Here is a 27,833-nt window from a genome sequence, read left to right as displayed (position 1 = left end):
GGTGGACCCAAATACAATGACTGGTGTCCTTAGCAGAAGGAAATTTGGACACAGACACACACACACACACACAGACACACACACAAGGTGATGTGAAGGCAGAGGCAGAAACAGAAGTTATGCAGTTACAAGCCAAGAACACCAAGGATAGCTGGTAACTGCTAGAAGCCTGGAGAGAGGCAAGAAAGGATTCTTCCCTGCTGACATCTTGATTTTGAACTTCTAGCCTTCAGAACTGTGAGAGAATAAACCCATTTTTTTAAAAACATCTTTATTGGAGTATAATTGCTTTACAGTGTTGTGTTAGTTTCTGCTGTATAACTAAGAACCCCCCATTTTTTTTAAACCATCCTGTTTGTGGTAATTTATTAAGGCAGCACCAAGAAACTAATTCACTGGCTGACAGCCAGCAGGGACCTGAGATCTGCCAACAGCCACGTGAGGGAGCTTGAAAGAGGATCTTCTGAGGGCAACTAACAGCCAGGTTGAGTGAGTTTGGAGGCAGATCCTCCCCCAGTCCAGACTTGAGAGGATTGTAGCCCCAAGTGCCATCTTGATTGCATTCTTGCGAGAGACCTGGAGCCAGAGGTAGCTACCTAAGCCCTTCTTGGATTTCTTTTTTTTCTTTTTCTTAAAAAATTAGTTAATTAATTAATTTATTTTTGGCTGTTTTGGGTCTTCGTTGATGAACGAGGGCTTTCTCTAGTTGCGGCGAGCAGGCGCTACTCTTCGTTGCGGTGCGCAGGCTTCTCGCTGTGGTGGCTTCTCTTATTGCGGAGCACAGGCTCTAGGCGCATGGGCTTCAGTAGTTGTGGCACGTGGGCTCAGTAGTTGTGGCTTACAGGCTCTAGAGCGCAGGCTCAGTAGCTGTGGCGCACGGGCTTAGTTGCTCCGCGGCACGTGGGATCTTCCCGGACCAGGGCTCGAACCGGTGTCCCCTGCGTTGGCAGGCGGATTCTTAACCACTGCGCCACCAAGGAAGTCTCTTCTTGGATTTCTGATGCACAGAAACTGTGAGGTAATAAATGTTTGTTGTTTTAAGCTGCAAAGCATAATTATACAGCAATAGATACCAAACAAATAAATACATATTCTTAATTTTGGGGGGGGAATGGGAGAATAAACTAGAAACTAATGACAATGGTTAGTGATAGGAGGTGAGTGGGAACAGAGTGCAGGAAACAGGAAGGGAGAGCTTCCTCTGAATAAAACATTTGCAAGATTTGATTTTGAACCAGGTGAATGCTTTATACATTCAAAAAATAAAACTAGATAAGATGAAAAAAGCAAACTAAAATTATGCAAATGAAAATAACAAACCTAACAATATATCACATATATTGCACATCGTTGAGAAGGGCCGTATTTATAAAGATAAAAAGAACTGCAAAGAAATCCTGAACTTAGAAGTTTTGCTGCTGGTATTAGTACTGAAGTCTCAGCTCTTTTGTGTATATTGTAGGATAGAATAAATGAGTAAATATATTGATGCTGATGGGAACCAGCAGTTTCCTGCATTTTTACCCGCGCCATGTTTACTGTTTTTGACATCATATTTCACATCTTTTTGTTAGTAACCAGGGTTTTCATTGTGGGAGAAAAAAGATATAAATATGGAAAGAGGAAGGCTAGAATGAACCTCGCAGTGTTGAATTTTTAGTTGGGGGTATCAGTATGAACTCATGATTTTAAAATATATTTGGGTAAAGACTATACTGTTTACTGTTTTATATCTATATGAATATATACACACTTGGTCCACTGAAAGGGCCTAGAAGAAATGACATTCCAGTAGCAAACACTCAGATCTAGTTTTCCAAGTACCATCTCCTACTAAAAAGAGCTAAGGTTTCTCTGCATAAGGCAGAGAAAATGCAAGGAGAGCTTGGGAGGTCCTGGGTCAGAAAGCAAGGTAATGTTCAAAGACTGATAGGATATATGTAAGGCAAAAGGAGCCGGGTAGGGGGCTTCCACGGCTCACAAAAGGGCAGTTTGAGCACCACAAATAATAATGGTATTTGATTACAGTAATGTAATTAAATTGAATTTTAAAAGAATGCCAGAGTTCACACTGTTATTCAGAAGAAGGAGGAGGGGGAGGGGAATTGTGAAGGGGAGGAGAAACAAAAAAGAAAAGGAGAAAGGGGGGGGGGGCGGGAGTCCTCTTCTTTAGAAAGGAATGCCAGCTAATAAACGGAGAAGGAATGATAGACTCAGAAAATCTCCATTTTATAACGTTTGCGCTAAGTGTTTGCTACCCCTATGGGGTGAAAATACTCACCTGGTTTCAGCCTAGCACTGCAGATATTATCTGTTGCAGAGGGAGAGAGGATATTTGTGGAGAGAACTACCAGACCACCCTTGATCAAGTGATCAAGCTTGACGTCACGGATAGTAGGCCAAAAGGATACTGTGCCTGCTGATAGAAGTACACAGCACCACCTCCGACTTTTCTTACTAAAAAGTTTGACTTGAATCTAATCATGAAGAAACAATTCAATAAACCCATACTGATACAGTCTACAATTGGCCTGGACTTTTCATATATGTCAAAGTAATGAAAGTGTAATGGAGCAGGACCCGGTGGGGCCTTCCGGGGACAGGCCTTCCCGCATCTCCTCTGTTTTGGCTCCTCTCTGAAGCACCTAGATAATAGTATTTGATGCACACACTTCCTGAGTTGTTTCGCAGAAGTGAACACCCCACCCCCACCAACAAATGGAAGATGTCAATTACTTGACAACCCCTGTGAGCAACTAGCCCCAGGCCTTCTGGAGCCTGAGGACAGATAACTGTTAACCCCTGTGACACCACCCTGCTACTTCACCATCAGCCGGTCAGAGAACTGTGCACAAGCTAATCACATACCCTGCGACCCCCCTCCCTCACCTGGCTTTTAAAAGTGCTTTGCTGAAACCCTTTTGGCGAGTTTGTTGCTTTTAGGGCGTGAGCCGCCTGTCTCCTTGCAAGACCTTGAAATAAAAACATTTCTCTGCTCCAAACTCTGATGTTTCAGTTTGTTTGGCCTCGCTGTGCGTCCGCCCACGAACTTGCGTTAACAAAAGATTTTTTTAAATGTGAGAGTACTAGTACTAGGGTAGTAGACTAAAGGAGTTTGTATAGAGAGGCATGAAATCAAATGCAACGAATCCTGGGTAGATCTCGAACTGGAAAAAAAAAATGTGTGTGTGTGTGTGTGTGAGACCTTTAGGGACAACAAAGGAAATTTAAATATGGACAGTATATTGGATTTGACAGAAATGGTATTTAATTTCTTGCATGTTCTAATGCCGAGGTATTTTGGGGGCGAAGCAGTGTTGTTGGCAACTTTCCAATGGTTCGGGGTGAAAAAAACCTATACAGTGAGAGAGGACGCAAATACTGTGAAATGTTAGCATTTAATTTAGTGCAGGGTATACTGTTCAAGTCTTCAGTCGGTTTATAAATTTTCACACTAAAAAGCTGGGTTTTTAAAAAAAAAAAGGAGTGCAAGTTTACTTCCTTCTGATTGCAGAGGTTCACGTGAACAAAAAGAATCAGCACCCTGAGAAGGCTCTTCCGTGGCTCTTAAATTTCTCTTTCACCGCGGAGCTGAACCTCGAGGCCGTCGGAGGCGTCACCGAGTCCGGGAAAGCTCCTACCCCCTCCACCGGCGAGACGGAGTCCCGCAGTCCCCTCCCTCTGCGGCCCCTCTCCGCCGGCTGCCGGGCGCGCGACCTGGGCGTGGCCTGTGCCGGGAGCGGCCAATGGGCGCCAAGGCTGCGGGCGGGGCCGCGCAGGGCGGGGCTGCGCGCGGGCCCCTGGGCCACCGCCGCCGCTCCCCAGCTTTTCCTCCAGTTCCCGTGCGGCCGCTGGAGCCGGTTGCCGCTGGAGCCGGTTGCTGCTGGGCCAGGGGGAGTAGGAGGTGCAGGGCCGCCGCCACCCGGTAAGTGTCTGACTTCAAGGCCGGGACCGCGCTGGCCGTTCCGCGCCTGCTCCGGGTCGCCCCTCCTCCGGCCCGCCCTCCATTGCCCCGCGGCGCCCAGAACCACTGGGGCGGGACTCCCGGCCCCAACGCGGCGGCGCTGCCCCTCTGGTCGGCCGCGGTCCCGGAGAGCCCCGGCGCCGGCGGCCCTACCCAGGGGCCACCTCTGCTATCCGGTTTGTTTGCGGGGCCTGGTTCGGTGGGGCGTGAGGTTCCGGGGTGGGCCCCGCTCCTCGGGCTGCAGCTGCCTGTGGCCCGGCGGGTTCTGCAGGAGTGCCGGTTCCTGGCCCTCATCACTCGGTGGCGTGGGGGGTGATTTCTCTTCCAGCGTCACCGAGATCAGGCGTGAGGCCCGTCCGGCATCTCGGCGTGTGTGCCCTTGCCGCCGAGGTGTGTTTCTCCTGACTCTGCATCCCTCACACCTGCGGTTCATTCAAGAGCGTGCAGCCCGGGCACCCGTGAGCTGCCTATTATGGGAAAAGGCTCTCTGTACTTTGAATTGCTCCTGGAACACACCAGGCTGGCTCATGTTGGCAAGGACCGGTCGAATTCATTTGCTCGGAAAGTTAATGCAGCTCTGGATTTTAGCGTAATTCTAGGTGTGAGTAATTTCGTGTAAAACAGTTGCAATGGCATTGTCCCTGCACAGGAATAGCAAAACGTCTCCAACTGCCCTGCAAGAGTCTAGATTCGGCCTCCTCCTCTGGCGAGGAAAGTTGAAAGGCATGAATTCTGTTCTTGACTTTGCTGCTGCCAAGCTTTGTGAGCATGGACTCAGTTAATTCACGTGAAATAAGATAAATTTCTAAGATTCCCTTCAAATCCCGCGTGTCATTAGTCTGATGAGCTTATTTTTCGCCCCGTACCTTTAATAAGAATGAGAATTAGGAAAAAGCCATGAAAGGCAGCCCTGCGAGGAACAAAGATTTATGAGTGCAGAGAAGTTTAGAGACTGGATTGGGGTTTAAGATTGGGGACTGAAAAGGGAGCACAGTAAAAGTGAAAGAACTTAGCCAGAATTAATTATATAAAAGAAACTTGGAAAGCTTTCGGAAGTTCCAGCAGCAATTACTGTTTTTAATTCCCTCTCTTTGTAGCTGTGTAGATGAGGTAAGGAGAAAATAAATGCTGTTATAGAAAATGTCGTAGAGAGGAATGTAACTTAGCATACATCTTAAGTGTAGGGAAAATCCTTTGTAGTTCTTAATTTGTATAGACGTTTCTGCTCAGGAAACACTTTTTTTTGGTTGTTAAATAGATAAAAATTTTTGTACATCCCGCTCAGGAAAATCCTACCTGTATTTTGAATATGTCGATTTCCTACCCTCCCACCCACCGCTTTTTATTGTATTCTTATTATTTGCGCCAAGATTTTTAACAGCCTTTGGTAAATAGCGTTTGGCTTTGTAGTACATAGAGGAAGGATTTGCTTTCCCTCTGGGAGAGCTCAGTTTGAGTACTTCATAGCTGTGTGACTAGGCACAGTCACTTTCTCTCTCTCAGGCTGTCTTTCCTCAGTTGTGAAATGAGATAATGATACCTATTTCTTAGGGTTGTGAAGGTTAAATAAAATCCTTCATGTGGAAGACATGTAGCGATGCCTGACATGTCAGGTATTAATAATGACAGTATTGTGTTCACAGTGCAGCACAGAGAAGTGGTCTCTGGGTTTTAGTTTGGCCAGAAGGTAGGGCCCCAAGAGGAGAACAAAGTGGCAAATGGTCAGTAGCCATTTCCCCTGCCGGATGCTGGAACTTTTGCAGGTTGTAAGCCCTTCCTTCCCTGAGTCTCAGGCTGAGCTACTGCTCAGACGCTAGTGATCGCTAAGGGACACATCAATCTCCCTGACTGTGTTGGCCTGTTAGTCTTGACACTTGAGTAGAGTTGGGATTTTTCCCAAAAATCGAGCTAGCAAGTTAAGGAATGTGTGTGAGGAGAACCCCTCAAAGAGAGATCAAAACAAAGAAATGGTTTAGTTTACTGAACAGAGACTTCAGCCCAAGATAACTGAAGCCCTTCACCGCTTGCCGTGGCCAGTACAGCTTACTGGACATACGGTCTCCTCTTCCAGTATTAACCAGAACCTTTTCTTGTTTAGATGTTTGACCACTTACTGATACTCTCTGGTTGTTATTTAAACCAAATTATTCTTTATTTGACTCTGCAAACAGTAACCTGGGAAGGCACGGTAGTCTTAACTGCTCAGGAATCTAGTCCTAGCTTTGGGAAAGGAAAAGAGAAGAGCCCCAAAGTTAATTTACCCTCATCTTAGTTAACTTTTAGATATTGTAGTGAATAGACTGTACTTTCTTACAGTTTAACCAGGGATACTGGAGGGGGGGACCCTTGTTTGTGGAAGGTAAGTTATTGTGGGGTAATATCTGAATAGGAACTAATGGGTGTGTGCTTCATCCCACGTGATTCAAAACCCTGGGAGGCAATTCCACAACAGGGTCGAGCTCTACTTGAGTAGTTGCATATGAGTATAACCCAGAACCTCTGGGTTTTAATATTTTAACTAACTAAAAATTTAATATCAAAACCAGCAGAAGAAAAAGTAGCCAAATCTCATTAAACTTAAACTGGCGAAAGTATTGGCAGGAAATCAGAAAGTTAATGGGTGAGATGGCATGAAGTCATATGACAATATAGTTTTTTTTTTTTTTTTAATAAATTTATTTTTCGCTGCGTTGGGTCTTCGTTGCGGTGCGCGGGCTTCTCATTGCTTTGGCTTCTCTTGTTGCGGAGCGCGGGCTCTAGGCTCACGGGCTGAGTAGTTGTGGCTCGCGGGCTCTAGAGCGCAGGCTCAGTAGTTGTGTTGCACGGGCTTTGTTGCTCCGTGGCATGTGGGATCTTCCCAGACCAGGGCTCGAACCTGTGTCCCCTGCGCAGGCAGGCGGATTCTTAACCACTGCACCACCAGGGACGCCTCCCGACAACATAGTTTTTAAAAAATGTTTCTAATTAGAGATCAGAAGTTATAATCCCATTCCGAATAACGTTTTTGCTGACATTTTAGAGGATATCTTGTGTGTGTGTGTGTCTATTTTGTACGTATACATTTATGTATACACTGTAGGGAAAAAAATCTCTACTAAATAAGATGAGTGCAAAGAAGAACCGGCTATAATGTCATCACTACCTAATCAACTACCTAATTTTAAGTGATACGTATTCCAAGGCCGTCATTTATTTGACTCATTGATGCTTGGGATTTCCCTCATTCAGTGGCTGGAGACCTGTGTGTGTACTTTTAAGAAGCTCCTCAGCCAGGTTAGGAACTACTAATAAGGAGTCCTGTGTCCCGCGCAGATGCTTGATGCATGTGTAGTATCACAGCCAAGAAAATAAGAATCATAGAGGCCAGGGGGAGGGGGAATGGAGAGGAACTGCTTAATGGTTTCCTTTTGGGGTGATGGAGTATTTTGGGGCTAGATAGAGATGGCGGTTGTGCAAAATTGGAATGTACTAAGTGCCACTGAATTATTTGCTAAAATGGTTTATTTAGTTTTTCTTTGTTTGTTTTTGGCTGTACCGCGCGGCTTGTGGGATCTTAGTTCCTCGACCAGGGGACCAGGGATTGAACCCTGGCCCGGTGAGTGAAAGCTCCCAGTCCTAACCACTGGACCATCAGGGAATTCCCTGGTTTATTTTGTAGTACGTGAATTTCACCTCAGTAAAAAACTCTGGGAAAAAATACGAATACTATCTTTGTATGCTGTGCATTAGAAAAATTAATTATAACTGTTTAGATTGACTGCCTTCTGAATAAATATTTTTCTCTTAAGACTTTTCTCTTAAAGCACATTTGTTTCTAAGGTACATCTTATCAGTAGTACCTTTTCGAAGGTGCCTGGTAATATTTTCTCCTTAATTAAAATGCCATCACTCCTTTTTGATCATGTACAGCCTCAGGTGGTAGCAGAAAGAACACTAAACTTGGGATCAAAGCATTTGGGGGTTGGGGGTCCACTTCTGCCCCATCAGACATGTGGCCTTGGACAGGTTGCCTTCCTGAAACTGGGTTTCCTTGTCTCTTTTTCTGTCCTATCCCAAACTTGTGGGGGGATCCACTGAAATCATTTATGTTGAACACTTTTGTAACGGCAAGTTATAGTGCTTCCAGACGCCACTGTTATGTAGGTATTTTGCTTTTTAACTTGGACTCGGCAAAACCCAAGAATGGGTTGAGGACAGTAATGAATTATTGTATTTATTATTAATGTGTTTTATAGTCTGTAACTTATAGTGTTAATCGTTCCCTTAGTTTTGAATTTAGTAAGGCTAAGAATTAAGTACAGATATTAAACATTTTTTTTTAATTTTTTTAAATTTATTTTTGACTGTGTTGGGTCTTCGTTTCTGTGCGAGGGCTTTCTCTAGTTGTGGCAAGCCGGGGCCACTCTTCATCGCGGTGTGCGGGCCTCTCACTATCGCGGCCTCTCTTGTTGCGGAGCACAGGCTCCAGACGCGCAGGCTCAGCAGTTGTGGCTCACGGGCCTGGTTGCTCCGCGGCATGTGGGATCTTCCCAGACCAGGGCTCGAACCCGTGTCCCCCGCATTGGCAGGCAGATTCTCAACCACTGCGCCACCAGGGAAGCCCAGATATTAAACATTTTCAAGGCTAAGTGAGATGAGTTTTGGGGAGCAGGACTTGTTCTTTGTTCTATGTAAAACATGATTTTTTAAGTTCCATGCTCAGGGAGCCTTCTATCTTAGTCATCGGTAACCACTCTGAATTTGGTTAATGTCTGTAGATGAGGAACAGATATCTGTATGTCTGTTAGGGTCCTTTTTGAGTTCCTTTGTTTTCTCTTGGTGTAAGGAAGCCCCTTGGCCATCTTGTGAAGTGACGTTCTTGGCAGTAGTGACTTGTGGTAGGTGTCCTGGGAAATACAGACTTGGGAACACTCCCCAGACGTGCGAAGTAAAAACATTGGGCATATTGCTTGCCAATGACTATAGTAAATTAGGATTTTATTTTAAACTGACAAGAATTAGAGTTGATAGTATATACAGAGAAGTGTGCTAATTTCCATGTGTTTCTTGTTAATTGGCGCAAGGCCAGATATGCCAACTGAAATCGCATAAAACTGCAGAACACATAATGAATGTGGGGGGGCCTGGCTGTGGCAGGTGCGTGCATATATGTCACAGTGAGTGAGGACCTATACAAGGAAAGGAGGATGGAAGGCAACATTTGTGTCTTTTTATTTAGTTATTTATTTATTTATGGCTATGTTTGGTCTTCGTTTCTGTGCGAGGGCTTTTCTCTAGTTGCGGCAAGTGGGGGCCACTCTTCATCGCGGTGCGCGGGCCTCTCACTATCACGGCCTCTCTTGTTGCAGAGCACAAGCTCCAGACGCGCAGGCTCAGTAGTTGTGGCTCACGGGCCCAGTTGCTCCGCGGCACGCGGGATCCTCCCAGACCAGGGCTCGAACCCGCGTCCCCCGCATTGGCAGGCAGACTCTCAACCACTGCGCCACCAGGGAAGCCCCCTTTTTTTTTTTTTAATAAATCTTTATTGGAGTATAATTGCTTCACAATATTGTGTGACTATTGTGAATTTGAATATTGTGAATTTTGAATATTGTGAATTTGTTGTCCAAACAACATCTGGAGAATTACCATATGACCCAGCAATGCCACCACTGGGCATATACCCTGAGAAAACCATAATTCAAAAAGAGTCATGTACCACAATGTTCATTGCAGCACTATTTACAACAGCCAGGACATGGAACAAACCTAAATGTCCATCGACAGATGAATGGATAAAGAAGATGTGGCACATATATACAATGGAATGTTACTCAGCCATAAAAGGAAACAAAATTGAGTTATCTGTAGTGAGGTGGATGGACCTAGAGTCTGTCATTACAGAGTGAAGTAAGTCAGAAAGAGAAAAACAAATACCATATGCTGACATATATATGGAATCTAAAAAAAAAAGTGGTACTGATGACCTAGTTGCAGGGCAGGAATAAAGAGGTAGACATAGAGAATGGACTTGAGGACATGTGGCGGGAGGGCAAATCTGGGGCGAAATGAGAGTAGCATCGACATATATACGCTACGGAATGTAAAATAGTTGGCTGGTGGGAAGCAGCAGCATAGCACAGGGAGATCGGCTCAGGGCTTTGCGAGGTAGAGGGGTGGGATAGGGAGGGTGGGAGGGAGGCTCAAGAGGGAAGGGATATGGGGACATGTGTATGCATATGGCTTATTGGCTTTGTTGTTTGCAAGGAGACAGGCGGCTCATGCCCTAAAAGCAACAAACTCCCCAAAAGGGTTTCAGCAAAGCACTTTTAAAAGCCAGGTGACGGAGCGGGGTCACAGGGTATGTGATTAGCTTGTGCACTGTTGTTGTTTGTTCCTATTAGCATTTTCTTAATTGTTTTGGATTTGTTTTTGTGGGTCTTTTTTTTATGTTTCCCGCTTAGAGAAGTTTCTTTAGTTAGCATTTGTTGTAAAGCTGGTTTGGTGGTGCTGAATTCTCTTAGCTTTTGCTTGTCTGAAAAGCTTTTGATTTCTCTATTGAATCTGAATGAGATCCTTGATGGGTAGAGTAATCTTGGTTGTAGGTTTTTCTCTTTCATCACTGTAAGTATATCCTGCCACTCCCTTCTGGCCTGCAGAGTTTCCTCTGAAAAATCAGCTGATAACCTTATGGGGATTCCTTTGTATGTTATTTTTTGTTTTTCCCTTGTTGCTTTTAATATTTTTTCTTTGAATTTAATTTTTGCTAGTTTGATTAATATGTGTCTTGGTGTGTTTTTCTTAGGGTTTATCCTGTATGGGACTCTCTGTGCTTCTGGACTTGGGTGACTATTTCCTTTCCCATGTTAGGGAAGTTTTTGACTATAGTCTCTTCAAGTATTTTCTCAGATTCTTTCTTTTTCTCTTCTTCTTCTGGGACCCCTATATTCGAACGTTGGTGCGTTTAGTGTTGTCCTAGAGATCTCTGAGATTGTCTTCAGTTCTTTTCATCCTATTTTCTTTATCTTGCTCCTTGGCAGTTATTTCCACCGTTTTGTCTTCCAGCTCACTTATTCGTTCTGCCTCAGTTATTCTGTTATTGATTCCTTCTAGTGTATTTTTCACTTCAGTTATTGTGTTGTTCATCTCTTGTTTGTTTGTTCTTTAGTTCTTCTAGATCTTTGTTAAACATCTCTTGTATTTTCTCAATCCGTGTCTCCATTCTATTTCCGAGATTCTGGATCATCTTTACTATCATTACTCTGAATTCTTTTTCAGGTAGATTGCCTGTTTCCTCTTCATTTATTTGGTCTTGTAGGTTTTTACCTTGCTCCTTCATCTGTGATATATTTTTTTGCTGTCTCTCTCTTTTTTTTTTTTTTTTATGAGTGGGATTGTGTTCCTGTCTTACTGGTTGTTTGGCCTGAGGCTTCCAACACTAGGGTTTGTAGGCTATTGGGTAGAGCTGGGTCTTGGTGCTGAGATGAGGAACTCCGTGAGACCTCACTCCGATGAATATTCCCTGGGGTTTGAGGTTCTCTGTTAGTCCAGTGGTTCAGACTTGGACCTCCCACCGCAGGAGCTTCGGCCCAACTCTGGGCTCGTGAACCAGGGTCCCGCAAGCCACCTGGGGTGGCAAAAAAAAAAAAGTAAAAAATAAAATTAGGAAACTAACAGGTATGTTAGGAAGAATATAAAAATAAAAATATAGACGAATCAACAACCAGAAGGTGCATCTTTACCACAATAATAAATAAAGAGGAGGAGGGAAAAGAAAAAAAGCAAGTGTGGGGGAAGTCCTTGGCTGTGGAGGCGGGGCCTAAGCAAGGGCGAGGTTTGGGCGGTGGGCGGGACCAATGCTCAGGACCCACAGGGCTGGAAAAGGCCCTGGGGGCTGTGGGGAACAGAAGGGGCCTAGGCATGCCCCCCACCCCTGGTCTCAGAGGGCAGGGGACCTCACCTGGGAGCACAGCAGGCTCCCCGGGCCCGAGTGGCCAGGGCAAGCGCCCTCCACTCCTCTCGCTTCTCCTGCATGGCTCCTTCAGCCTGCCGCTCCTGATCTCCCCAGCCTCCCTCTTATGCCCCCAGGACCCACGTGGCCTGGATGGGGTTTGGAGGGGGCGGTACCGGCCTGGGAGCTCAGCAGGCTCCCGGGGCCTGAGTGGGCGGGGCCATCGCCCTCCACTCCTCTCCCGCCTGCCTCTCCTGATCTGGCCTCAGGGGCACCGATCCTGTCTGGCCTCCACTCCTCCTCCCCCCTCAGTCCCCCTATGTCCTGCGGGTTCACTTTGGGGTTTCTCCCGTCTCCTTGAGTGTCAGAATCTCCCACCAGCGGCCGGCAGGCGCCCTAGTTGTGGGGAGACGCTAACTCTGCGTCTTCTCACGCCGCTATCTTGACTCCACCTCCCGTGAGTGTCTTTTTTGTATTTAATTTCCGCAGTAGGCGTGAGTAAAGGTGTGGACTCTCCCCCTAATTGGTTGTATTGGCTGCTTCAGTTATGATGATGATGATGATGATGGAGAATTTAAAAACCTAGAGGTTAACACGAACTTTCCTAAGAAGGAGGTGATGAGGCTCTGACCCCGTAGTCTGCCTCGTTCCTTCATCCCAAGCCGCCTCACAGCTAGTAACATAACGTGAGTAAGAGAAGAGAGCTAACATTTATAAACTAGAGGAACATTTTGGTCATTTTAAGTAATTATCATTTTAGCTTGGGACACTGGGTTGCAACATTTTTCTGCTTCTGTGTATCTGAAAGACTCCAGTACCTCCTGGGAGGGACTCACTAAGACAGTGGCAAGCAAGTAGCAAATATTTATTAAGTGAAGAACAGATTTAAGATAACATGGACTACCCAGAAAACCACCTCCATCGCACTACATGAATCACACGCATATCAAGGTATCAATATATCGGCTTAAATAAGGCCTGGGTGAGAATTAAGACAACTGATCAGGTGATTTGGGGTTTAGGAAATAGGGGTGCTTTGCTTTATAAGGTGAGGCTCATCTTGGGAATTGTGCATGTGTGGGTGGGGACAGGGTTCAGGGGTAGCACCTGGTAGCGCTCACTCCAAGTGAAACACACGCTTAAAGAAGAAACTGCCTGTGTGAGAAGTTACAGCACTGAAACACCTTACTTTTGTGTCCAGGAAAAACCCTGTTGGAGGCCATGCGTCTGTGAACAAAGGAGAAGGGACAGTGGTGAGCATGTCAGCCCTGAACTGGAAGCCCTTCGTGTACGGAGGCCTGGCCTCCATCACAGCGGAGTGCGGTAAGGAGCCCAGGGCGGAGGCCGGTCAGCTGCCTGCTGCACGTGATGAGGCTGAAACTTCTGGGTGTGATCATTGGGTGTCATAAGACTTATGGTGTGAACGTAGTTCAAGCACAGAATGTGAGATTACGAAACACTTAATCTCAGAATTCAAAATTTCTTTCTTCCTTTGGGATACTTTTAAGACAAAATAGTGACTTTGGCTGCTTATTAGCAGTTTAGGGTTCAAAGTTCAGTGGGGAGACAGTTGGACCTGTTGCTCAAACGGAAGTTTCATGAATCATTGTTGGATGCCATCTGTCCCCGTTCTCCTTGTCCTTTTCCCCGCTTCATCGCTGTTAACACATTTGGCTTTAAAGGAGGGTTAGGGAGCCCCAAGGCCTTCCTGGGCCGGAGGCGAGTGACTGTCATCGTGCCATCATGTTCTCATCGGGCCTGTTGTTCATGTCGTGCTGGTGACTTCCTCATCAGCTCGGTTCCAATCAGATCCTATTTGTTCCTTTGTTTATTCCCCGGATCATTCATTCAGCGCACGTTGATTGACGGGAATTCCCTGGCGTCAATGGTTAGGACTCTGCACTTTCACTGCCCGAGGGCCCGGGTTCAATCTGCTGGTTGGGGAACTAAGATCCCACAAGCTGTGTGGCGTGGCCAAAAACAAAACAAAACACATGTTGATTGAGATGCTGCCCGGTGCCAGGTGCTGGGCTGAGCCGCCGCTGTCCTGGGACAGAGGCTGCGCCTGAGGAGCCAGTGGGGACCGGGGCTGAGGGGTTGAGGCACGTTAACCACCGACCGCTGGCTTTGGCTCCCCGTGTAGATTCACTGACACAGTGACTCAAGGTTACTGTGTATGGGTTTATATGTTTGGATGGACTATCTCTTAGGCACTACATTAAACATTTCTACCTACATTAACAGAGTCACTTTTAGGCTGTAACACACAGGTGAAAAACTCCTTTAGAAAACGCATTTATCTCCGTTCATGTTGAACCCCATATCAGCCTTCACGTGTGTGAAAAATAGTAACTTACATTTTATTTTTATTTTATCATTATTATTATTTCCTGGCTGCACTGCGCGGCTTGCGGGATTTAAGTTCCCCCGACAAGGGGTTGAACCCGGGCCCCAGCAGTGAAAAGTGCCGAGTTCTAACCACTGGACTGCCAGGGAGTTCCCAGTAACTTATATTTTAAGATGGATTTCCTGTTTGTGTAAATCATTCCATGTACCTACCTCTGACAGCACTGCAGCCTCCTCAAGTCCTAGGTAGAATAAGATGGGACATAAATAAAAATGTACAGAAAACACAGTTATGCATTTTTAGAAAGATTTAAAAAAATCTTTTGGTTCCTAATTTTTTTTTTTTTTAAATAGGAAGATTGCAAAGTATCTGCCATTTCTTAATTCTGTTTCTTAGTTTACGTTATAGTCTGAATGTTTCCTCAGTAATGTATCCCTGTGTATCCTTTGTTTAGTGAAATTTCTTTCTATTAAGTGAAACATTTCCTTCTTAAAAATTTTAAGGTACTTTTCCAATTGATTTAACCAAGACACGGCTCCAGATTCAAGGCCAGAAGAATGATGCAAACTTTAAAGAAATCAGGTATCGAGGAATGTTGCATGCGTTAGTGAGGATAGGCAGAGAGGAAGGCCTGAAAGCACTGTATTCAGGGTAAGTAGACCTTCGTGTGTTTATATTTCACTGTTGAGCTTTCAAATGAGCAGACTTCACACTAAGACTTCATAGAGAAAAAATAGAAGTTTGGGGTGTATTCAAGATCAAGTAGCAATGGTTGATTTTTTTTTTTTTTTCATTTTTCATTTCAACTTTATTTTCTATATATGTGTTTTAATGTAGCGAGTGTTGTGGTGAAACTATGTTTTCATTATATTCAAATACAGATAATAATACAAAGATTACATTTGTTTTAATAGCCCTTCCCCTTGGTTATTCTGAATTACTGAGGTTTTTGCTATAATGAAAATGATATGATATTCTCCACAGGTAAGAGTTGCAGTGAACAGCTTTTCTTTAATCCAACATTTAACGACCAGTGTGCTGCAGTCACTGGTTAGGGAAGTGAGTAAGGCAGGGTCCTGCCTATGGCAGTCAGACGCCCTGCAGGAAACAATTCGTTCGGGTGGTTTAAGTGAAGGGAGATTAATGAAAGGGCTCCTTAAGGGTTAAGGGAACGAATGAAGGATTTTGAGGTACCTAGAAACTAGCAAAGTGAGAAATTGTTACCAACCCTAGGACCAGAGGGACAAGGACGGGAATGATGTTAGCAGAGCCTACTAGGGCTGGAGCCTTGAAGGAGCCAACAGGAGTTGTTGAGAGATGCCTTGCTAGTGCCCAGGGAGAGGAAGAAATATCTCCACTTCTTCTCCCTCCCGCCCTCCCTCCCATCTTCTACTGGCTGAATCCGCCTGGAATCAGCTGGCAGGGGAGCCAGCTGGCAGGGGAGCCGGGTGGCGTCCTCCGTGGCGCCAGCCTCGGCACAGAGCAGCACAGAGAGGGGCGAGACTGGATCTGGGTGGACACATGGGAGTCGGCAGCAGCCCCTGCCCTGAAGGAACTGTGGTTGCGTGGGGACTGCGGATGTGGAAACGGGATTACAGTGGCGTCTGCCAAGTACTAGACTCTGGTTGAGGCAGGGCATCAATCCCAGACTAAGAGGCCCTGGATCTGATCTTGAAGGACCAAGAGGAGTTAGCTGGGTGAAGTTAGAGGGGAACTCTGTTCATGCAGAGCCAGTAGTGTGTGTGGGAGAGCACGGCACATTCTAGAAACTGCAAGTGATTCAGCGTGGATTTAGCACGGGGGTTAGTAGCAGGAGATGGAGTTGGAACTGTAATAAGGAGTCAGGACCTGCATGACCTCGGGTCGTGTAAGTCAGCATCTTGATTTGGGGGCAGTACACCAGGTCCAGATCCCAAACTGATGTCTCACAGCCCTCCCACCCACGGGTCCCCAAAGGTTTTTGTCTTTCAGTTGAGCCAGTCTTTTAAATGCGAGAAGTTGAACATAAAAACCATTCGATCTTGTCAAGGAAGCTAACATCTGGGCCCACATTTGGTCACTTATGATAATAGTAACTGGTGTTAAGGATGCTTTCTCTGGTTTACCAAACCTCTGGCACTCACATAGTGTAGGTGTGCAGTTGGACCCAGCCCGCTTCACGCGCTCATAGCATTTGCCCGGTACCTGTAAGTGTGTGAGTTTAGTATACCTGTGGCAGACATAAGCCCCTGAAGGGTTTTCAGTAGAGGGACTGACATGATCAGGTTTCCGTTGTAAAAAATTCCCGCCTGCCGTTGGGAGAAAGAGACAGTGACAGTGGAAGCAGGCTGACACATAGGAAGCAGAGACAAGGATCTGACCTGAGGAATTGTCTTGGGGACGGAGAGAAGGAAGGCAGGCTGTTTAGGGCAGAGGATCGACATAGTGTACGACCTCATACATGAGGGGTGGTGGGGAAGGAGGAGACGGGCTAGTGTCTCTTTCTGATCTGGCCAGTGTGTAGATGGAGGTTCCATTCCTTGGTCTAGGACACAGAAGAGGAAGAGCGGATTGTTTGGAGAGGGAGGTTAATTAGTTGTGTGAGACACTTGCTCTGGTGGTAGGTGTAGGACATGTGAATTGAAAAATCTGGGAAGCAGCTGGAAATGCATCTTGAGATCAGTGTTGGAAACATGAATTTAGGAGTCATCACTCTTTGGACAATTGAAGCCATGCGAGTAGATGAGCTCATCTGGGGAGTGTGTGGAGCCATGAGAGAAGAGAGGAAGGACAGAATTCCTGGGCCCCTCAGAGGACAGAGGTAGGATGTGCAGAGAAAGAAGAGGAATTGGAGAGAGTGAAGTTATGGCAGCTCAGGGAGGAGACGGCTGCAAGCAGGACAAAGAGTGGACCATAGCAAATACTGGAAAGGCAAAGAGGCTTTATAAGCTGCTGATTGAAAAGCATCATTTAATTTAGCTACAGAGATGTCCCTTGGGCCCCTTTTGGTGAGGGGGCTATTGATGAAGAGGGTGGAAGGAAGCCAGATTGCAATCTGAGAAGGAGGTGGGAAGTGTGGCAGGAGAGCCTTCGAGTATGAATGCCACAGGGTGGTTTTGGGGTGGGGAGGGTCCCGGAGGAGGGAGAGGGAATAACTGGAGCAGGGCCCCCAGGGAGGTGGGAGATGAGCTCCAGAGCAACCCTGGAGGATGCTTAGAGGCCAGATTTTACCAGGTGCTTTGTCCTGAGAAAGGAAAGCCCTCCCATTATAATGTGAATGGGCAAATAGAACTCCGTGTTCGCATACGTTTTCATTGAGGATAAATATGAGGGGCTGAGCTATCACTTAGGGAACTAATAACTTGCACACATTTAACTGAACCCATACACACACACACACACACACACACACTCTCACACACATACATACATATATTTTATTTTTTGCTCCACTGTGTGGCTTGTGGGAGCTTAGTTCCCCGACCAGGGATTGAACCTGGGCCCTTGGCATTGAAAGCGCCTAGTCCTAACCACTGGACTGCCAGGGAATTCCCAAGAACCCACCTTTTAAAAAAATGTTTTTAAACTTTTTTCTTAAAAGATTTTTAAATTAATTATTTATTTGTTTATTTTTTAAATTTAATTTTTATTTATTTTTGGCTGTGTTGGGTCTTTGTTGCTGCGCGCGGGCTTTCTCTAGTTGCGGCGAGCTGGGGGTACTCTTCATTGCGGTGCGCAGGCTTCTCATTGCGGTGGCTTCTCTTGTTGCAGAGCATGGGCTCTAGGCGTGCGGGCTTCAGTAGTTGTGGCACATGGGCTCAGTAGTTGTGGCTCGCGGGCTCTAGAGCACAGGCTCAGTAATTGTGGTGCACGGGCTTAGTTGCTCCGTGGCATGTGGGATCTTCCCGGACCAGGGTTCTAACCCGTGTCCCCTGCATTGGCAGGCGGATTCTTAACCACTGCGCCACCAGGGAAGTCCCTATTTATTACTTGTTTTGCTTATTTTTGGCTGTGTCGGGTCTTAGTTGCGGCATGCGGGATCTTTGTTGAGGCATGTTGGATCTTTCGTTGTGGCGCACGGGCTTCTCTCTAGTTGCGGCGTGCAGGCTCCAGGGCACGTGGGCTCTGTAGTTTGCGGCACACGGGCTCTGGTTGAGGCGCGAGAGCTCAGTAGTTGTGGCACTAGGGCTCTAGTTGAGGTGCGTGAGCTTAGTTGCTCCACAGCCTGTGGGATCTTAGTTCCCTGACCAGGGATCGAACCCACGTCCCCTGCATTGTAAGGCGGATTCTTTACTGCTGGACCACCAGGGAAGTCCTCCACCTATATTTTTGCTGGATTTTAAACTCTTAAGAAATCTGTCTTAGTGTAGTTTGATTGTGGAAGGCAGATACGTGATTGCGTCTCCTATGTGTGTCTTCTAGAGGATTTTAAGTGGTTTTTTAGAATGTTTTTGTCCCTTTGTCCGTTGGTTTGGCAGGATTGCTCCTGCGATGTTGCGCCAGGCTTCCTATGGCACCATCAAGATAGGCACCTACCAGAGCTTGAAGCGGTTATTTGTCGAGCGCCCGGAAGGTGAGTGGGGAGTTCTTTTTCCACTTGTGGACAGGAGGTGGGTTGTCTTTTTTATTCAAGTGGTTTGGGATCGATTTTGTTATTTGTGACTTTACTACTGTGGAGGAGAACTTTGGGTTGGGTGTAAAATCTAAATGAATTATACTTAAAGCAAGTCAGATACCAGCTGAATTTCGGGGGGGGAACAGTTAGAAAGAGCAGCCTTACAAAGATCTTAATGAGTTGTCCTCGTTTCCGCAGTGTCCAGACTGGAGGGTATGTTGTTGTAGTTCTAGCCCACTTAAAATTCTCTACAATCATAGGAATTATCACCTATTTTTCAGGAAAGCAGTGACTACATTTTCTTAGTATTAAGAACTCTTGAGTTCTAACATTCTCTTGTGGGTTGATTCTTCGACTTTGCTTTAATCCATAGAAGTTTCTGTCTTTTTTACAAAGAGATGAGCACTAGTTACTGTTCTGTGAGAGCAGTGAGCAGGAGCAAAGATGTTTTAAAAGTGCTTCAGTAGATTTCTTTTTCTTTTCTTTTTTTAGAAGTTATATTGTATTCTGGGCAACATCGTATTCGAAAATTTACCCGCTTATTTGCTGTTTTTAAACGAATGCTTCAGAAAAAGTTTTTTTTTTTTTTTTTAACATCTTTATTGGAGTATAATTGCTTTACAATGGTGTGTTAGTTTCTGCTGTGTAACAAAGTGAACCAGCTATACGTATACATATGTTCCCATCACTCTTCCCTCTTGCTTCAGTATATTTCAAATTAAATATGTATGACGTGCTTTAAAATTTTATCGCCACCTTATCTCATAGGAGGGTATCTTTTATTCTCCTACCAGTTGGTGTACGACCTCATCTTAATTACAGTGGTCTGCACTTACACACAAAAGTGAATTATGGTTCACTTCCATGATAATTCACATGGTTACTCTTGCGTGATAATTCACATTCCTTTTTAGGTGTCAAGAGATTTTGCTAAGCAAAATCCCTTCAGCCAGCAAAATCCCTAATCCTTTGAAAATTAATTGATTCATTAAGCATGTATCTCTTTAGTTTCTTAAATGAACAAGGGATGTGTAAGTGAATTACACCTATACATGAGTTACTCATATGAAGAGCCCTGTACGTATGAAGAGTCAAATAACATGTCTTTGTTTGCAGATGAAACCCTTCTGATAAACGTGGTCTGTGGAATTCTCTCTGGAGTCATATCCTCAACCATTGCTAATCCAACTGATGTTTTGAAAGTAAGCAGTGCTACCTGTGTCTTATAGGCACACTCTGCATTTTCTTATTGTAGTCAACATTCAGATAATGAAAATCTTTGAGTATAACATATATTCTGTATGTGTGAATCTTTACAATTTTAGTGCCATGAAGACTCAGAAACATACACTAGTTGGATTTCCCACTGATACAGAGAAGCTCACAAGTAGGGCCCATTTTTGGAGACTGGTGATTTTGGAGGTTTTTGGTGATTAACCAGAAAAAAGAAAATTAGGCTTAGATGCATTTGAATTTCATTTTTCATTGAAAATCTCCCTTGTTTTTATTGGTTCATTAAAATAGATGGGCTGTTGGGAATTCCCCGTTGGTCCAGTGGTTAGGACTTGGCGCTTTCACTGCTGAGGGTGCGGGTTCAGTCCCTGGTCGGGGAACTAAGATCTCGAAAGCCGCACGACGCGGCTAAAAAATAAAAAATAAAATAAAATAGGTGGACTGCAAGTTTTACAGCAGTCTAGGCAGCTTGTTGATGACCGTTTCTGAAGGCGTTACGTTTTCCATTAATTTGATTTCAGGAAATAGTAATGAAAATATTTACATAGCTACAATTAGACATAATGCATTAGATGACCTTATCAACAATACCAGGGATACGGCCTCCTTAAATCCTTTTTGTAATAAGGCAAGGGGCTAACTAATTAAAGAAAATCAAAATTAGGTGTGAGTTATTGGTCAAACCCTCTCAAGTTATTCCTTTCCTTCCCTCATTCTTTTTCTTTCCCCCATTATTTAAGCAGCATTCACTGTGCTTCTACCTTGCACCAGTTGGTGTACTATATGCTTAGAATCCAAAAATGAGTCAGGCAAGGACCCCGCCTTCAGCTTTCAATCTAATAGGAGATTCCGACAACATCAGAATTGCATGCAGCAGGGTGTTGGGTGCACTACAGTTACACACGGTGTGAATAGAAGTACCAGGCCCTTTTGCCCTAAGTTTAGCCTGTGCTGGGGTAAAATTGCTAGAGAAAAATATCCACACTCCTATTAACCTCTTAAATGTATATCAGGGCTATGGAAAGGCAGTTCCTGCATTTTGTTTTGTTTTCTCATGTTAACCTGGCAATAACAGTTCCCTTTAGAATTAGAGGGTAATGCATGTGCTCCCTAAACCAACATAAGGTACCAAGTTTTTAGTGAGAAGTCCCTTTTTATTCTTAAAAATGCAGAGAGCCTACATCAAACATTATTTTTATGTTGGAATATTGGTCATGTGAATTCCATGGCGGTTTGCAAAGTTCACTTGTAAGTTCCCGTGTAACAGAGTGTGACGGACATCACATGGCCATCCTTTGGCCAGCACGTCTGCATACCTTGGGGTTTGGCTGGTTGGAAATAATAGGGCTTGGAGTAACTAATTTAAGAAATGTGCTTGCCCATGCTTGGTGCTGCCAGGTACACTGGATACTCATTAATTACGTTAAATCTTTAGAATTAACCATGATTTTCGCTCTTTCCTACTTAGTAACTAGAGGGAGATATGCCATTTTCTTTCCTTTTCAAAAGACTATTTAAAAAAAATTTCTTTTTGACACTTAATGAGCTACTGCATGCAAGACTGGACTCTACTAGATTCTTTTTGTTGATTCTTAAGCGCCAAAGAACCAGTCGTGATAAATTTAAACTAACATTGTAGTAATATTTATATTACAGTATTTTTCTTTTAATGGTTACTAAACAACAGATTAAATAATTTTTTTTTTTTTTTTTAAGTCTGCATTTGGGGAGAAACATGCTAGTTTCTTTCTCACGTTAGTCTTTAATTTCTAGATTCGGATGCAAGCACAAAACAGCACCCTTCAAGGAGGAATGATAGGCAACTTCATTCACATTTACCAGCAAGAGGGAACAAGAGGACTTTGGAAGGTAAACTTGAAAAACCAGACCCAACTGACTTAGTTCTTCCCCTTTTTAAAAAAATTTATTTTTCCTATTTTTATTATTTTATTTAATCCAAATGGTATAATGGAGTAAAGGAAGAAGGATGACATCTGCCCTTGAAGAGATCTTCTTCCTTAATTTCCTTAATCTGTAAAATGAAAACATGTCATGATTTTACATAAGGAGTATGTCGTGATTTTAAAGTACCTTTTGAATAATTCATATATAAGAAATTCTGTGAGGGTTGAATACTTTTTTTGTTTGCTTTTTTCCCCCCTAAGTTCTTATGGAGAAGGGGTTATAGTTACATTGGATTTTTTGATCTGTATGGTTTCATGGCTCTTAAGTGAAGAATGTTAGGCAAGCGCTGGTATGGAATGCTATTTCCTAGTATTCTAGGGACTGTCATCTCATAGATTAGATCCTAAAGGTCATCCAGTCTGATCCTCTCCATACATACAAGGAAACCAGAGGCTCTGAGAGGTGAGTTGTCGTGATCAAGGTCGTACAGTTAGTGCCAGAATCAGAATTAGACTTTGGGGCTTCTGACTTCTTACCGTCTGGATTTTTCTACTCTTTCACTCTACATTTCTACCTACCAGCAGGAAAACGTAAAAATTGGCCATAGTTTGTAGGAGAGAGATATCTGACTTGTTATTATTGATATTTTTACCCAGGGCGTGTCCCTTACTGCTCAGAGGGCCGCTATTGTTGTTGGTGTGGAGCTGCCGGTCTACGACCTCACCAAGAAACATCTGATTCTCTCGGGCTTGATGGGAGACACTGTGTATACCCATTTCCTGTATGTTTATGGATTTTAAAAAAATTAATATTTTAGGTATGCATGAGCTTAGGGTAGAAATTTGCTGCAAATTTATAGACATTTTAAAGAAAGTTTATTATAAAAGTATTATATTCTCATATTTGAAAAATTATGATATGGAAGTAAACCAGGAAAAAGTATGTCCTTACCCCTTTACATAGGTAGCTATTGTTAACTGTTTGATATGTACCTTCAGGTGTTTTCTATGCATATGCAAATGTCTACAAAAGTATATTACATGTGCTTTATTATACAGCTACGATCATGCTTGGCATTCCTTGCTTGCTTTTTATTTTTATATTTTTTTATTTTTCTGCTTTATTGAGGTATAATTGGCAAGCAGAATTGTAAGATACTTAAAGTACACAATATGGTTAGATACAAGTATGCATTATGAAATGATTACCCTCATCGAGTTAATTAACACATCTATCATTTTATGTCTGTGTGAAAACATTTAAATTCTATTCTCGTAGCAAATTTAAATTCTATATAATACTGTGTTGTCAACCATAATCACCATGTTATACATTAGATCGTCAGACCTTATTCATCTCATAACTGAATTTTTTGTACGCTTTTACCAACTTCTTCCCAACTCCAAGCTCTGGCAGCCACTTTTTGACTCTCTGTTTCTATGACATTTGGCAGTTTTGGAGACTGTTCTGATTCTTATGTGCTAATGACATCTACTGGGTAGAGGCCAGCGAGCTGCTAAACATCTTACAATGCACAGGACAGACGTCCACAACAAAGAATTATCTGGTCCAAAATGTTAGTAGTGATGAAGTTGTGAAACCCTACTCTGACTTAGTTGATACCAGGGCTGGTCTTTGGTAGTCTTGTGACTGAAAGTTTAGTAGAACCCAGGGCCCTGGTGGGCATCACATTACCCACCAGGAAATCTTTTTCTCTGATCTCTAAGAGCAATATAGTTAGGAGATGGCTAAAATTACTCTGATGCCTATTTGTAGGTGAATAGATAGATAAAATAGATCATCCTTGGAGGATGTTTCTTCCTGTTTCTATGATTCGTTGAATTCCAGAACCTCCAAGGTATTCTTAGCCGAGGCTGGAATTTATAAGCCAGTATAAACAATGCTGGTGTTTAAGAAGTCTGTGCAGCTCTTTAGATGAGGGCCTCATTCTCATATATTCCATCTTGTTAGCTGTTACTTTAACCTAGTTTGGGAGGGGAGGCTGTTTCCTGCCCTTGGTAGTAGGGGCTGCAGCTCAGGGGTATGAAACTTTTTATTTTTCAAATGGTCTCTTCTTTATAGCTCAAGCTTCACCTGTGGGCTGGCGGGGGCCCTGGCCTCAAACCCTGTCGATGTGGTGAGAACACGTATGATGAATCAGAGAGTCCTTCAAGATGGCAGATGCCCTGGCTACACAGGTTCTCTGGATTGCTTGTTACAGGTGAGCGGGGATGTCCGTCTGTACGCTGTTGTGAATGCCTTTTGTGGCTCGTTGGCTTCCATGTTGCCCTCTGAAGAGTTTCTTTTCATGATTTAAAAACACAAGGGTTTAGAGCCTGACGAACCTGTGATTCTGTCATTTGTAATCGTGTGACTTCACCTCGGTTTCCTCACAAGTGAAATGGGACAATAAATAATAGCACCTACATCACAGAATTATAAAAATCACTGAGATCATACCTACAAAATAGTTAGCACAGTGCCTGGAATAACGTTATGTAGAAACATCATATACATTTATAATAATAAGTATAGACATAATAATAAAACCTTGTTAGTATAATAATAAGGGACACTATGGTGAAATAAGCACATTTATTTAAGTTAGTCTTCAGCATTCTAGTCGATTGCTTCAATCCGTGAAACAGCCCCCCAAATATATATTTGTATTTATATTTATTTTATTTATATTTATTTAACCAAAGGAGTATCTAAATTTTGAGGGCTGATATAACTAAGATGAGTGATGCTCTAAAACCTTGAGATGGTACAGAGTTTTTTCCACACAGGGGCTAACTTTTATAAATACAAAATCTAAATGAATGTTTAAAAATGAAAGTTCATTTTTCTTATATCTCTGCTCTGCTGTGAAGGGTGAGAAAATAGTCATATTTTCTGTGATTATAGTAGAACTGTGTCTCCTTCCAGAATACATCACCTTCCTGTTGAGTCAAACTGGAATGAACATCCTTCATTCAGACATCTCTCAAAGGAACACATGAATCTTACCTCATTTCTCAGTTTAAATAATTGGGCCTACTGTTCCTGAGTAGATGAAAGTTTGTGACTGTCTCCCCTACTGGATCGCCAGCAGCCAAAGATGAGGGACCACTTTTATGGTTGCTGTTTACCGGCATGATGCTGGCACATCCCTAGACTTCAAATATTGCTTGAATGAAGCAAAGATACTTAATGTTATCTATCCAACAACATGAAATAGTGGTACTCTGAATTATGTCTTTACTGCCATTGCCTCCTTTTTTTATTTCTGACCTGCTCTAAGCCCACATGGCAAGGAGGCAGAAGACTCTAGTTGGAATTAAATCTCATTTCTTTTTTTTTTTTTTTTTAAATCTCATTTCTTATTCATCCAACTGCTGTTTGCTTTGGGTGTGGGATAGTTTGGTACAGAGCCTTAGTCTTCACCTATGCAGAAACCTTTAAAGAACGAAAAGAGGCAGAGGGCAATGATTTCTTAGATAGTCCTTCCAAACAGAATTTTGTTTTTAAGAAAAATATTATCAGTTCAGTCTGGCTACTAATTCTTAATGCATATTTGACATAATTGGAAAGTTGGATGTTAACTTTTTTTTCCCCCTCCCTTATAACAGACATGGAAGAATGAAGGGTTTTTTGCTCTATATAAAGGGTTTTGGCCAAATTGGTTGAGACTTGGTCCTTGGAATATTATTGTATCCTTTTATGTTGCAGTAGATCTGAAAAAAGATATAGCTGAAGAATGTTGTTTATATAAACTGTCATGTTATTAATTATAATTTAGAAGTAGGTTCTTAATTCTGTTAAGTTCCTCTGATTCAAGAAATAACTATTCAGTTTCTTTTTCAGGAGGTATAAAGGCTCTGCTAGGCACTGTGAAACTTGGTTTAATGGTGGTGTTATTGAAAGGCAATGGTATCAATAAAAACTTTTCTTTAGACTCTGCTCTAGGAGCCGAGAGTGTTTATGATTTCAGAGAGAGGGAGAGACAAGGATTTATTTATTTGTTTATTTTTTCAATCCCTAGCCACCTTGGGAAGGATGTGGTTTGGCAGCCGTGTTCTAGAATGCTTATTTCAGAGAGTGCCTAAGGATAGACAGGAATTAGCTCCAGAATTATTTGGCTGATTAGCACTTTTCCCTTTATGCCAAAGTGGGAGGCAGGAAGGAAGAGACAGTTTATTAGAAATGAAAGGACAGAGTTCTAAAGCAGGGGATGTCAGTTTGCACCATCCTTGTTTATCTGCGCCTCCCTCCCAGGCAAGCTTGCCTACCGGCAGCCCTGGAGGAGAGCTCCCTGGGCTTGCTCTCTTTCTCTTTCTCACAGAATTTACTGTTCTGTAAAGTCTTCCCAAAAGTCAGAAAAGCTAGCAGTGTGGATGTAATCTTAGAAGCTTTTGGAGCTGATGCAGGGGATTTATGTGTCTCATTTGTGGTCTGTCTCTTCCAAGCTGACCTTGGGAAGGTTAATGGAAAGATCTCTTGGGGTGGTTGAGGATGGAGCCCCTCACGTTTAATCATGTCCACGGCATGTGGTCTGCCCAGAAATATTTGTTAGGACATGTGCTATTTGTGGGTCTGTTTTGATGCGTTAGGGTTAAGATGGCATAAAATGTCAGCCTTAACTAATACCTGCAGTTCTTTGTGACATATGAGCAGTTGAAGAAATTGGATTTGTGACAAGTCAACACTGCATGAGACATCCCGCTGAAAATGCTCACGTCTGAAGTAGCGAAGCTTCCTGTCTTTCCCACTGCTTCTCACTGTTTGGCCCGCCACAGATTCTGAGGTGTGAGCAACAGTTCTGAAGACTGGGTTAGCTCGGATTGCTGTGTCCTGGCATCGGACGCTCTGCACCAAATGTTTAATGGCATAGACTGTAACATCCAAACACTAGTCCTTACCATTCAAGTGCCCTTCGACATCACAGATAACATGAAATGCACGTTTCTTGCTAAAGAAAACTTGCATGAAGATCAGGAACTGTGGACTGATTCCCTCAGGGGAGAATAACTCCTGATGCATCTCAGCTCGTAGCTGAGACTCCCAGACTGTTCGAAAGAAGCTCTTTGGAACCATGGAATGAATAGAGCCTCCAAGAGGGTGTTATTGTTCCTGAACTTCTGGGGGGGCTTTGGCTTCGTGTCTGCTGAAGAAATTCACACATGGAGACCTGGTATACCCCAGGTATAAACAGTGCAGGATATAGATCCCTGGAATATTGCACTGCTTTCTAATTTCCAATTTTGGCAGGATCTTTCACTTATAATAAGTGATTTTTAAGCCTTTGACCACTCGACCTTTGTGAGGAATTGTTACAAAGCATTAATATCTAAACTCATGATGGTGTGGTAGGTTGGTTTGGAAGGTGGCAAAGTCTGTGCTGGTGGGAGGTGTTTTTAAGCTACTTGGGTTCTGTCTTAAGTAATGTTTGTAATTTGCTCTGTGATTTTAGCAAAGTTTCTATTTACCAATCTGTAAAATGGGGATAATAACATCTATTGATATTGAGGGTCAGGTGAAGAAGATAGTAGCTGCTACTACTTGACTTGTAGGATTAGTGTGTTTATATCATGCTGTTATACAGCCATCATCCCAGAATAAATGGTCCATGTGTATGGAAGAGAGTCATTTTATGATGGGCTTCTCCTGAGTGAGATCCTTTGTTAAAAAGCCTTGTGAAAGAAAGAGGTTAAGGTTTTATTACCTTTTCTGTAGCAAAATGTTGCAAGTGAATCAAAGAGTTGATTTTTCCAGATTTCCCAGGTTTTACTTTAGTTCTGGTCACATTTGTCAAAATACTTCCTGTCTTGGACTTCCTAATCAGTTTGGAATGAAAATACTTGCTTGAAATTCGAAAGGT

At 43.5% G+C, this 27,833-nt stretch overlaps 1 protein-coding gene across 2 annotated transcripts; it reads left to right on the top strand.

The window, feature by feature from the left end:
- Positions 1-3,789: 3,789 nt before the first annotated feature.
- On the top strand, positions 3,790-27,830 carry SLC25A30 (solute carrier family 25 member 30). Of its 2 annotated transcripts, none has more exons than XM_068526706.1 (10): positions 3,790-3,925; positions 13,096-13,217; positions 14,745-14,892; positions 18,699-18,793; positions 19,952-20,037; positions 21,842-21,937; positions 22,630-22,754; positions 24,056-24,194; positions 25,585-25,665; positions 26,609-27,830. In XM_068526706.1, exons 2-10 carry the CDS (start codon positions 13,154-13,156, stop codon positions 26,648-26,650), a joined length of 876 nt encoding a protein of 291 aa, XP_068382807.1. In that variant the 5' UTR covers positions 3,790-3,925; positions 13,096-13,153; the 3' UTR covers positions 26,651-27,830. The 2 variants fall into 2 exon arrangements, with proteins under 2 accessions (XP_068382807.1, XP_068382808.1); XM_068526707.1 differs by lacking the exon at positions 3,790-3,925 and adding an exon at positions 4,042-4,140.
- The last annotated feature ends 3 nt before the right edge of the window (positions 27,831-27,833 follow it).

This window comes from Eschrichtius robustus, chromosome 18 (assembly GCF_028021215.1).
Source record: "Eschrichtius robustus isolate mEscRob2 chromosome 18, mEscRob2.pri, whole genome shotgun sequence".
NCBI lineage: Eukaryota > Metazoa > Chordata > Mammalia > Artiodactyla > Eschrichtiidae > Eschrichtius > Eschrichtius robustus.
Note: the sequence above shows the minus strand (reverse complement) of the source record. Positions and strands in the feature narration are given on the sequence as shown.